Genomic DNA, 13864 nt, shown 5'->3' with positions numbered 1-13864 from the left:
GTGGTAAAATATTCCGGAGGTAAAATAGTCCCCCGTTCGGATCTCCGGGTGGGGACTACTAAGGAAGGGGTCTCCAGAAAAGTAAAAAATAACATTCTACGAGTCGGAGCGTGGAATGTTAGAAGTTTAAAAAAGGTTGGTAGGCTAGAAAATTTAAAAAGGGAAATGGGTAGGATAAGGATGTGTGATGTGGATAAGGTATGTGGATGTAGTAGGAATTAGTGAGGTTCGGTGAGAAGAGGAAGGCGACTTTTGGTCAGGTGATTCTAGAATAATTAACTCAGCTTCAAATAATGGGCAGGCAGGAGTAAGTTTCATAATGAACAAGAAGATAGGGAAGAGAGTAGAGTATTTCAAAACGCATAGCGATAGAATCATTGTAATAAGGATAAAATCAAAACCTAAACCGACAACGATTGTTAACGTCTATATGCCTACAAGCGCCCATGATGATGATGAGGTAGAGTGTGTATACGAAGAGATTGATGAAGCAATTAAACACGTAAAAGGAGATGAAAATTTAATAATAGTTGGAAATTGGAATGCATGCATTGGAAAAGGCAAGGAAGGAAATATAGTGGGTGAATACGGGCTGAGCAAAAGGAATGAAAGAGGGGACCGACTTATAGAGTTTTGCACGAATATAATTTAGTAATTGCCAACACCCAATTTAAAAATCATAATAGAAGAATATACACTTGGAAAAAGCCAGGCGATACTGCAAGGTATCAGATAGATTATATCATGGTTAAGCAAAGATTTAGAAATCAACTCGTTGACTTCAAAACTTACCCTGGAGCAGACATTGATAGTGACCATAATTTGGTGATAATGAAATGTAGATTGGGGTTTAAAAACCTAAAGAAAAGGTGTCAGATGAATCGGTGGAATTTAGAGAAGCTTGAGGAAGAGGAGGTAAAGAAGATTTTTGAGGAGGACATCGCAAGAGGTCTGAGTAAAAAAGATAAGGTAGAAAATGTAGAAGTAGAATGGGAGAATGTTAAAAAGGAAATTCTTAAATCAGCAGAAGTGAACTTAGGCGGAATAAAGAGAACTGGTAGGAAACCTTGGGTTTCAGACGATATATTGCAGCTGATGGATGAACGTAAAAATTGTATAGGCAGGCCACGTTTGGAATATGTAAAACAAATTGTTAGGGATGTAGGATGTAGAGGGTGTACTGAAATGAAACGACTAGGACTAGATAGGGAACTTGGAAAGCTGCATCAAACCAGTCAAATGACTGAAGACAAAAAAAAAAGAAAGTAAAACAGGCCCCAAAACTGTATCTCTGTAGTTTACAAGAAAACTGTTGCAGTGTCCAAAAAATTAGAGTTGAAGAAATGCTTTTTTTAGATTTGATTTGAATTAACTGTATTCAGTAAACAAATAACATTTTCTTACAAAATTTTTTGAGTTTAATTCTGAGAAAATTATGTAATAGAGTTGAACTGAAAGAAATACAAGTTTTACAAATTCTGGGCTTTAAATAAAGACAAAATAGACCAAAATTTGGCAAGAAATGTTAAAGTTTTAAATAGAATAAAAAAGTCTCTTCATAATGCAAAAAAAAAATCCACTTCTAAAACATATTTGAGAAATTTTTTATTTCTTGAGTTTACAATAACAGCAGATCAACAATTAAACTTTGTCTGTTGAGTGAGTAATTTTGTGACCAGCTTTGTTGTTGTGTTTACTGTTAAAAGTTTAAAAATAATATTATTTGCTATTAGACAAAGGTATTATGTGTGGGAGGGAGTTTGAATTTGTGTATATTTGGAGAGTTGATGGACATGCTGTTAATTTATGGTTAATAATGATGGTGTAGCTGCAGTCTCAAGAGTACTAAGATAAATATCTGGATTGAATAATACCAAATTGTTTAACATTTAAAGTTGTGGAGAGATGTCATAAAGAAAACAGATATGCGGAAACAAAAATCAGTAGACAATCAGTACAATCAGAATAAAAATCAGTAGCTGGTCGACAATATTTTGTAAAAAGTGAAAGTACTGAAGAAGAAATTTTGATGCTGTGCTATTTTCTCCATTTGCAATCAGTGGAATGTTAACTTGTTTAAATACTTTATAACCAAGTGTGTAGTGAGCATTATGGGAACAACTGTTTTACCCATTCCACAAAATGCATGTACTAGACATGTTACTTCCAGATCGTAATAAATTGTCAAAATTCTGTTGGTGGCTAATTAGAACATATGCACACAAATCCAATTTTCTTCAACATATTTTTGTTTCTGGTAAATTTATGCTTCACAAGAAATGGAATTTTTGAACACATATACTTGAACAGAGGAAAATCCATGTAAGACTGCTGCGATATGGAGTACTGCTTTTTCATTTAATATGCAGTATGAAATTCTTTGGTAGTAAATTTAGTCCTTTTTTCATACCAGCAAGGCTTTCAGGAGAAAGTTAGTTCCATTTCATTAATGCATAAGTGGGTTCACTATGTATGATAGTGAGGTGGTGACACATTTCTTGTAATGTTAGAGATTATTTAAATAATACATATGGTAACTGATAGATTAGTTAAAGTAGGGCAGTAAAATTACCATCACAATTTCTTGGACTAATGCCATCAGACTATTTCCCTTGGAGTTGGATGAACTTTGTTTATTCTAAATGTGTTTGTACACAAGAAAAACTAAGAAATTGCATCATAAAGGTTGCAGCAACTATTAAGAATAGCTTTGAGAATATAAGATGCTTGAGAAGCAAGGATTCGTTGTGTTGAATGCTCTACTCAATAAAGTAATTGCCACATTGAACAATTATTTTGAATATATATTAATCATAAATAAGTATACTATAAATAAGGTTACTGGCAAACCTAAAAAAGCGTAGCTTTGATTTTAATTTTTTTTTGTATTTTACAACAGTTTTCTTAGAAACCAGTAGAAATTTAGTTCTGGGTTATATTCAATATTTCAGGACAAAACATAAAACATTAATCAAATTTGCATTTAATTTGGGTTTCAAATGGCTTCATTTTGAAGGTAATCAAAATTTAGCCGAAAACAGAGAAATATTTTGCTAACTGTAATTTGAAAAAAAGAATATATTTGGATGTATATAGTTGTTTACTTGCATTAATCTCGCAGATCTGGTCCTGAGCCTTGCAATTTTGAATACCTATATATGCAGTGTGAAACTAAAATGTGTACCTGACTATTCATTTTTGGATTCTACATAACAGAATGAATGAAAAATATGCTATGCATAAAAGGTGATCTCTCTGATGTTTTCTTAATATATGCTACTTTATGTTTTTAAAGAAAAATATATATTCCATGATCAGATTAAAGGATCATTATAAAATTTGGTACACATGTTTGGATCAATTTTCTCTAATAAATAAAAAACTTTTGTGTAAACACATCACAAATCTCAAAATTGTAGTCACATTAACTTTTTATATCTCTTTATTGTAAGTTTTATAAAATATCTTTTATTAGCCAAACTGTAAGCCTTAAATTGCAAACAAAATTACTTCTTATTTTTAAAAATTGGTCGACAATCAAGTGAGTTATGGCAAAAAATTTATGATGTAATTTTCAGCCAGATTTCATCTTCGCCACTATTAAATTTAATTAATTTGTAGTGCTTATTTTGCATTTGTACATAGGTTAGATTTCAATTGAATGATTATAATATTAACTGGGGATTTTTTTCAGTAATTTTGGTCTACTTGTTGTGCTTTCATATTAGAAGGTCACAATATTACATTAGAATTTGTATTCTATGAGTGACAGTTAAATATAAACCTGACTTTTGTCTTCATGACTGCAATAAGTGGATATAAACCTGAATTTTGTCTTCATGGCTGCAATAAGTGGGATGGTGCAGATGGATAGTCACTGTGAATATGTGGGAGGGGGTGTGTGCTTCAGCTGTCTTGGCATTTGCTTCTTTCTGTATTAGTAGCATCATGTCAGAGCAGTGTACTATTGTGAAGTTTCTCACAAATGAGGGCATCAAACCCTCAGACATTTTGGTTAATCTGCGTGCACAGTTTGGGAATATGACGTCATGCACCTGAGTCTACAACTGAGTCAAAAAATTTAAAGCAACTTTTAATCAATCCATGACATCATTTTAGATGGTTGGTACCTTAAGTTAGGTGAAATTGCATTGGAAATGGTGTCAGTCATGGACGTGTTCATTCTGTTATGACAAAGCACTTAGGGTTCCACATAATCCTTGCTAGGTGGGTTCCAAGACTTTTGACTCAAAACAAAAACAGGACCTTATAGAAAATTTGTCAAAGCTCCTAAATTGATCTCTCGATGAGAGGTAAATAATATTTTGCATTCATTAATTGCATATATCGAGACATGGGTCCATCACTACACTCCCGAATCTTAAGTATTGTGGGGCATGGGAATGGAGAGAACCTTGACCTGCAAAAGAAAAAATGCATCTTGTCAGCTAGAAAATATCTCACTGTCGTCTTTTGGGACTGGAAAGGTGTATTCCTCATTGATTTTCTCCACAAACATTGCACTGTGAATGTTGCATACTACTGTCAGTTCTTGGATAAAGTGAAAGCCGCATACAAGAAACAAAACTTGTCATCAGCTAGTCAGAGATGTGATTCTTCTTCATGACAATGCCAGGTCTCACGCAGCTAAGAGCTAGCTGTGAGTATGTCCTAAAAGCTCGGGATAAACTAAATGAACTTTACTCAGAAACCCTGGAACCAATTCCTTAAACTCCAGATTTATCTTTTGCGATTTTTTTGGGTCATTTTTTAGGAGGTCATTGATTCCAGTATCACAGCAAAGTAGAGGATTTCTCTGCAATTGGCTTGTGCGAACTCTTCAAACGTTTTAGAAGAAGGGATACACAAGCTCCCGACATATTGGGAAAAACGTGTAGAACTTCTGGAAGATTGTGTAGAAAAGAGTAAATATGTTTTGTATTTTTATTCCTTACCAATAAATATAAAAAACAAAAGTCTGCTTTATATTTGACTGATCCTCTCATATGTATACTACTTACACATATCTTAGGACTCCCAACCCTGTAGGGAAAGACACCTGCCTAGTGATGTGTTCTGGTCGCTACCCCCTCCCCCGTTCCTTGCCTTGTTTGACTTTAATGGGAGGATATCTTAGAATCTTAGAACTGCTGGGTAATACGATATTACAATGTATTTCTCACTAATATGTTTACCCTACCACAACCCTGTTAAATATTGCTGTGCCACAGCCTATGCAGTAGCAGCTTGTTACTGTAAAATCACACGTAATAAATTTTTCATAGAAAAGTACTGAGTATATTATCATACTAGTTTTTACAATAAAATAACTGCACCAGACTACAGTCATGAACACTTACTTTCACTTGGCACATAGGCTGCAATTTTTTTCTTTTAAGTAGCATCATGAATTTTTAATTGTGTTAATTTTAGTCAATTGTAAAATTAAATTGTATTATAGTGTTTTAATTATTACTGGCTCAGTTTTTTGTTGTCACGTAATAATTTAATAAAGTTTATCTACACATTGAGGTGTGGTTCTGAATATCATTTGATTAATTAAAAATATACTTTACCCAGTATGCTTTTATTTTAAAGCTTAAATGTTATTGTAAAAATTATGTTGTTATATTTGTTTCTTAATGTTCATATTTTTGAATATTTTTTTAATTTTTAATGTCACTGATATCTTATTGCTTGAAATGGGAGTTTGTTGTGTTGCAGAACATGGTCAATGATATTCTAGCAGGCGTATCACGGCTTTCAATCAATGATTCATTGAGAAAACGTGCTATAGGTAAAATAACAGCAAATTACTTTGGAGGTTGATATTAGAGATGTTTTAGTAAATTATTAGGAGTGAATAAGCTGTTTATTGTTGTTTTCTAATTCAGGGTGTGTTATTTCATGTGTGTGGAATTTTAATGCATTAGACTAAAGTGTTGGTGATAATAAAGTAAAATTGTTTTATTTATAATTGTCTTTCAATTTTGTTATTAGTTTTATATATTTTCTGCCGAACTTGTGCTAAGACTAAAAGTGTGTGGAAGTTATTTTGAGGGATTTGCTGATCTGCCAGTGCTTTTTTTTCATGTACATAATATTGGTTAAATTTACCACCATTATTCATAAGTTGCTAGTTAAATGCTTTCCCATTATAATGATTTACATTTTTCCTGTGTTTTCAGCACATTTATATTGTTCTTAATACATATTTTTTATATGTATGTTCTCTTCTATGGAATCATTATTTGCAGCAGTTTAGTTATTTTATCTGACATTTGAGACATCACAACATGGTAATTTTTAAGCATTTCATGTTTTTTTTTTGTAACTACATCATTACCATTAAGTTAATATTCATTTGTTGTAGTGTTTAAGGTTAGTTTCTTTTGTTTGTTCTTAGTTTTTCTGTGAGATTTTTATTAAAAAATAATTAGAAATTGTTTTCTAGTTTCAAGTTACATTTACGGTTTTGTAAAGCTTATGAAATATCTTGAATAAAAAGATTTAGATTAATTTAATATATCACAGTTTAAGATACAATAATGAGATTACCAAACATTGAAAATATTTAAATGATAGTTGCTCAGTAAATTGTAACAGACAAATAACTTGCTTATAACATAAAATACAGGAGGGGGTGTTCAAAAAAGTACTTCATGCATTACTACTATCTACTGGTATATCGATTTTCATTATATTATCTATTTTATGTTCCTTAGTGTTTATACACAGGTATTCTTTTTGAAGACAATTATTCTTTATGTAAGAAATTGCTTCATTTCAAATTTTAAAAATATTTAAATAAAATTTCAAATAAATATTTAATAGTTAAGTAGGGTTGTGATCTATTAACCCTGTAAGTGTATGGATGATATCTACTGCCTGCTTGAATTTACCTGTTTTTCTTATTTGTGTTTTTAGTGATTATTTAAGTTATTTAAGACAAAATTAATGTAAAATACCAATTTAATTATTGAAATATGAACTATTTAAGTGTTTTTATTAAATTTTAGTTAAATTGTATATTATTTCTTAATATGTGACAATGCAAAAACAGAATAATTTGGAAATGAGAAATGGTTTTTGGTTCTATCTATTTTTTCTTTATTTCTTCATTTAGATGATCTGGCAGAGAAGGTTAATATTGCCTAGTTAATGTTGTACCCTTCTCCAGAATGTCAGTGAAGATTTCACAAGCATCCCAAAAGATGGTGGCCATCACTTTTTCTACTGATGAAATGGTTTTCACCTTCTTTAGAGTGGGTTTCTAGACTACAGTGTGTCTTGTGTTTCATTCCAAATTATCATCTCTAGTCAAATTCCTTTGGATTACATTGAAACGGTACCAAACTTAGAGATATTTACTTTTGCACATTTTTGATCAGTTATAAGCAATTAAATTGGAGCACCTGTCTTGTGGAGTATTTTTTACATTAGTAAATATTCATGTGAAATATTATGCACCATTTCATTTGAGATGTGTGTTGATTTAAATAATATCAGGCACTTTCTATCCTCTATCCTGCATTACCATATTGTTAATTATTTTTTCAGTTTTTGATGGTGTTCTAATCTCTACAGGCTATCTGGGGTGTTCAGTGTTGTTTGTGATTGATCGTATATGACCACTTTGAAAATAACCAAAACCATTTGTAATCTGTTCTTGTTGAGCCCACTCATCATAATATTTATCTAGTTGGCTTAGCTTCTTTGTGGTTTTGTCTTTCAAAATATTTGATCATTACCTAATATTCTCTTTCACAATTTATCACAAATCACAATACTTGATCGCACAAATGACTACCAACAACAGAATTATGAATATGTCTGACTAAAACTTGTTGTCTGCTCTTCGTGAAGAAACAGGAGACTAAGAATGACCTAAACAATGTATTATGAGTACCGTTTTTTTGACTTTGCATGTACTTATCGAACGCCCCTGTCGGTACTTGCTGAGCCTGCAACTTGGTTGTGATTTTTTGAGGTATAGATAGATATTGTTTTTTGTAATTTTTATTTGTTTAAAATGACTAAAAGTATACACACTATCTAAATTTAATCAACAAAAGTTTAATAAGCTACATAAATACTCTTGCTGAACTTTTGTACACATATTTATATTTTACTACATCGGTTTATTTTTATCTTCACAGTACAAATCACATTTTACCTGTTATAAGTGCTGAAAAAATATATTTTCTAATAAATTTTAACAACTAGAAATACTTAAAAAATTGTAATAATAACATTTGTAAGGTGTAAAAGATACCAAGCCTAACTGGGATTCCAACCTAAAACCTTCTGGTTGATATATATGGAAGATGTAATCACTCTGCATCTATGTAAATACATGACAGAGTAATCACTCTGATAAAAAGTAGTTTTATTTAACATTTTTTTAAAAGCATTTAAATCAATTTTTTAATCTGAGCCAGTAATAATTTTATAATCTTGCTAATTTTTAATTTCTATTTAAGTACTAAATTCTTATCTTAAAGTGTGTTTTATTAATGTAGGAGCTTACCGACAGCGTAACAAAACGATTAAAGAATGATGTGTCTGAAAGTAAGTCATTAGAAGAGGGAGAATGTTCTGATGATAATGATGACGGTGGGGTCCTAAGAGAGGGTGATGATGATGTTGATAGCAATTTAAAACAAAAGGAGAGTGACTCAAAGACTGATATTAGCCTAGTAATTACTCCTAGTCTTCTTACAGATCTCAGTGCTGATGTTAATTTAGATGGTAATTTTAATAGCTTTAATTATATTTTTCATTTTTAATGTTCTTAGTTCTTGATTTTAATATCTTAATGTTCTTAGTTTAATGTTCTTATAATATTTTCAATTTAAAATGTAATACTATGTTACAAAATGTAATGTATCATACATATATCATAAGATGCATTTCAAAATTCTTTGAAGTGAATGCATACCAAACACCAACCTTTCAAGCAAGCAATGGCCTTTCATATTAAATGTGAGGATTTTCTGAACTCCATACTCTATTATTTTGACATAACAATTGAGACCTTCATACTGACACAACGGATAACTTTATTTTACCTTTCAACAATCAGTTGTTATATTTATAATTTTTTTTAATTTAAATTCATGTTAGTATAATTAATGATATGTGAAGTAAATAATTATAACACATCAATGTTCCTGAGGATGGATTACTGATCTGAAAGTGCTTGAACATGTATTGAAGGTTGTTGGTAAGTGGAAATTATATAAATAAATTGTATTATTTTTGCAGATAATTTATCCAAAAAGAGGAAACTACTCTTTGTTTGAATAAGCATGTTCAGAACATGCCAACTACCTGGAATGAAAAAAATTTGAACTACCCACCTACATTGTGAACAGTCACAAATGTGACTCTGTCACAGTTCCAACACCGTTCCTCTGTTGGTCATAACCAAGTACTGAAGTTGTCCAATAATATCAAATTCTCCAACTTCTTGCACTGCCTGAATTAGAATACGTAAACAACTTGAAGTTTTTTGTAACCTTATGAACAACCTTGATTGAAATTCCAGTCTGTTGAGAATGTTTCCTGAGTAACTTTCTCGGAAAATATAAAACCGACTGATGAATGTCTTGCAATCTGTTATCATGTAATACTGACAAACTACCACAATGTTTATGATCAGCTACATTTCCTGTTTCACACAATCGATATTAAATGAAAAATAGATTTATTTTGTATTGTACTATCGGGAAAATTAGCCATAAAAACTTTCTAGCATTTAGAATAAGAACACGTGATTAAATAATTTTTCACTGTAAATACACTGGGCTTACAGTAACAGCATGCTTGTTGTACTGCTGAAAATCTACTTACATAGACAGTGATGATTTAGTCATGTGATCTATGCATTTTGACCGTGTCTAACACAGTTTTAAAAGTAGAATAATAATAATATTAATTTTAAAGGATATTCCTAAATATAAAAATATTAATATTTATATTAAAAAATATAAATATTAATATTTTAGTATCTCATAAATAATATAAATATTTAAAATAAATATTAGTATTTTCCTAAAAGTAGAATAAAGACGAAATAGATATTAGTTGTTACAGGAACTCTGTAACAATCAACTTATAAGTGTAGGATATTGCTCCTGTTTTGGGATGCATGACTTTATGAATGCACAATAAAAGCTTTCTATACAGAAATTAACAAAATAAACAAAAAATAAATGAAATGTTTTTAGTTCTGTAACTTAATATTTAAATGTACTTAAATATATAAATAAGACAGGCACCAATCAATAAGGTTAAGGAATTAATCCATAACTTTCAAAATAGTCAATTTCAGCCTGGTATTCTTCATTTCATTAATTGCTAGGATTTGTGTAAGGAAAAGGAGGCCCCTTTTTTTAAAGAAGTGGACAAAAATTATGTATAATTTAAGTCGGTAATGAATAATTACTATTCATTTTCTACTTTTATAAAGTTCCTTACAAATATTTCTGTTTTCAATTTGTTATATATATTGTGTTTCACTTTGATTTTTACAACATATTAAGTGCAATAAGGTTTTGGTATATGTAAATCTGTTCAGTTGAATTAATTGTTTGGTTGGTTATTAATATAATATTATTTCTATCTTTTTTCTGTGTTGCTGTATATGTACTCGCTTTTGTGTTTTATTAAATGCTCAGCAATTAAGTATAGGAAAAATAATAATACAATAACGTTTTAGTGTAAAACAAAAATTGTATATGCATATAATGATATACTCGTATAGTCTAATAGTCTAATCTCATTGAAGATTAGGTTTACATAACAAACTACATATCTGTCCACACTATTGCAAAATTACAGTCTTAAGTTTCAGTATCTCAGAAAAAAATTCCCTTCAGATTTGAGTTCCTGAAGTTTAACTATATTTTTCTAATTTGCTTTCATTGATGCCTGTTTAATTACTCATTTTTACTAATTACGCAAAAATGTACAGTTGATGAATTCTTTATTGCTTTGAAGTGTATAATTATTTATTGTATAGTCATTCTCTTATTTTTTTTTTATTGATAAGAGCATTGGCTGGTATGTGCATTTGTCATGAATAAATAAAAACAACATGCAATACCTAGAAATTATATCGTGAAACAACTCCCAGAATAATTTAAGTTAATTTATTGTCAAAAACTACGAGGGTAGTCAAATATAAACAGTAATTTTTTTAAATAAATTTATTAATTAATAATATACACAATTCATACTTAAATCATTTGTGTAGTGTCCTGCACGATCTACAGTTTTGCCAATAATTTGGAAGTTTGAGTATTCCTTGTTAATAAAATGTTTGAGGTCAAGTCATCAACCAATTGCGCACATGCTTCTTGACGTCTTCATTGTTTTCTAATGGTTCCCCTCCAAGTGATTCTTTGAAGGGCACAAACAAAAATTGTCTCAGGGGGACAAATCTGGTCTGTAGGGAGGGTGGTCGAGGGTTTCCTAGTGCATTTTTTCCAATTTATCCCTTGTCAAAATTGTGGTGTGCTGGTGTTATCATGGAGAAGGATGACATTTCTGATGGGCATACCTCGTCTTTTGTTTTGGTAGGTGGCTTTTGTTTACTGTAGCAGCTGACAGTAGGAAGCCATATTCACCATTTGTTGATTGTGGAGAAAATCAATGAGTAAAACTCCCCTTGAGTCAAAAAAAATCGTTGCAAGAACTTTTCCGGCTGACAGACAAGTTTTGGCCTTCACCAGGCAGCTTTCATCCTTCCTTCACCATACTTACTCATCATTTTTGACTCTGCAGTGCAATGACGGACCCATGTCTCATCACATGTGACAATGTGCCTCAAAAAATTGTTCCCTTCTTGCTGAAATCGATTCAGAAGTCTTCGCAGATCTTCAACCTGACCTGTTTTTGATTTTTGGTCAACAACCTCGGAACCCATCGAGCAGTAATTTTTCTAAAGTCAAGATGATCAGTAATAATGGATCCCATAGCTGATAGCTACTTCTGAGATGATTTCTTCAACAGTGAACTGGCGATCACCTTTGATAAGCTCTCGAACGACATGAGTGTTGTCAGCTGTGAGACTTTTGAACTTGGGTGTTGATCATGACTTTCATTTTCTACTCTCTTGCTTGCCCTTAAATTGTCTGCCCCACGTGTAGACTCAGTTCTGGGACAGTGTAGCGTCCCCAAACTGTACCTTTAAATGACGTGGGTTTAACGCCTTCATTAGTTGAAAACTTTATTATTATATTACATTTTGCAACAGAGGATGGAAGCTCTTGCTCACTCCTGGCTGTATTGATGACAGAACAGAGAGAAGGAGCTAACCAAGCTGGTTCCCCCTATCAACACACTGAACATTGACCCCCCACTCCGCTATCCAGCTCAGAACTGCTTGCTGCATAGAATAGGAAAATTACCATTTAAATTTGATTCACCTTTGTAGTTTATTAAATATGGTTGTGGTTGTTGGCCATTTCATAATTTTTTATGGTATTCAATTTCAGTTAAACTACTCCTTGAAATGTTATAGGTGTTTTGGGATCATTTATTTTTTGTTTAATGGTTCTAGCTTTTTCTGCTTTGTCTTTCCCGCTCTAACGGTTCTACCATTTCTTGAAACTAATCCTTGTGAGGTTTTTTAACAATTTCAAATTTTTGAACATTACATCAGTTTGAAAATTTATTTGTTTATTAAAATTATGTCCTGTTCTTTTAATTTTAGCTTAAATATTTCCATGTTTTCTAGAATATTCAAACATTTTCCTTTTTCTAATTTTTTTATAAAATTACAAAAATATTATGTTAGCAGAAATTTGTTTACATAAATGCATTGCACTCAGACTGCACTTGAGTGAGAAAACTGTTGTTCCTTTTTTTATTCTTTTTGCCTTTTTTATTCATATCTTGTTAATGTAGTTTCAAATTTATATCCATCATTTTATTTTGACTTCAAATTGTTGCATTGCTTCAAATTTGTCTTTTGTTGTGGATACCAATGATATCAATTGGAAATTGCCCATCAAATTCCTGAATGTGGTTCTGTTACAAAAAAAATATCGGAGTTTCAGAAATTTTTAATGAAACTGGTATTTCAGAGAGTGGTAAATAATAGTTTGTTGAACATCATGTAAGAATATGAAATCTTTAGCTATTTAAATTTTACTTTACCAGAACTCCTGAAAAACTTATTTATTGAAAGAAACTCCAGTAAAAAGAAAATGGAAAATGAAGTGGAATTTTGTTTTATTCATTTTAGGCAGAAAACATTTATGAATCTAATGGTGTAACTACATTGTTTTACAATTATTTTTTTGGTGACACTAACACAGCAAAGTCCCTGTCAAGTTTTTATAGCTCTTAGTGTAATATAAACTTATACAGTTTCTGGTCTTATTTGGTTTACCGCAAGATTTGAGTGCACTGTAAAGTTATATTCTAATTTGAATAATTGGAAGATATTATGAAATTTATTTATGAAATTTGAAACATCACCAACACTTTAATAATAATGCAGTTTATTATACTATTTTTTTCAACAGTTTTATTATCAATTAATATATTTTTAAGTTAATCTATTTAGTTTAGAATCAAAAGACCAAGTGGCATTTAAAATCACATTATTGTATTCTGTAAAGTAAAGGATGCCTGTCATTGATGACCACTGGGAGCCCCCAGAATGAAAAAAAACCTTTTTTGCAATTTAAAATTTTTAATGCTCAAAACATATTTTGTTAAACAATAAATTATTACTAAAATAACTTAATACCCCTTCCCTGATGGGGCAGTTTCCAAATTTAAAAAAAAAAATATTTTTTCTTTAAATTTTGATTTTAATTTATTTAAAATCAATTTTAGTGAATATTTT

General features: G+C 30.8%; 1 protein-coding gene across 4 annotated transcripts in view; it reads left to right on the top strand.

Annotated features, from left to right (window-relative positions):
* Nucleotides 1-13864, top strand: part of LOC142321565 (angiogenic factor with G patch and FHA domains 1) — a 164218-nt gene that overhangs the window by 14536 nt on the left and 135818 nt on the right. For 3 of the 4 annotated variants that reach the window (XM_075359750.1, XM_075359752.1, XM_075359751.1), the window contains exon 4: nucleotides 8523-8751. In XM_075359750.1, the coding sequence (XP_075215865.1) occupies nucleotides 8523-8751 (229 nt within the window). Of the gene's footprint in view, nucleotides 1-5724; nucleotides 5798-8522; nucleotides 8752-13864 lie in introns of all 4 variants that reach the window. The other variant, XM_075359754.1, reaches the window with a different exon arrangement.

This window comes from Lycorma delicatula, chromosome 3, assembly GCF_047948215.1.
Source record: "Lycorma delicatula isolate Av1 chromosome 3, ASM4794821v1, whole genome shotgun sequence".
Classification (NCBI taxonomy): domain Eukaryota; kingdom Metazoa; phylum Arthropoda; class Insecta; order Hemiptera; family Fulgoridae; genus Lycorma; species Lycorma delicatula.
Note: the sequence above shows the minus strand (reverse complement) of the source record. Positions and strands in the feature narration are given on the sequence as shown.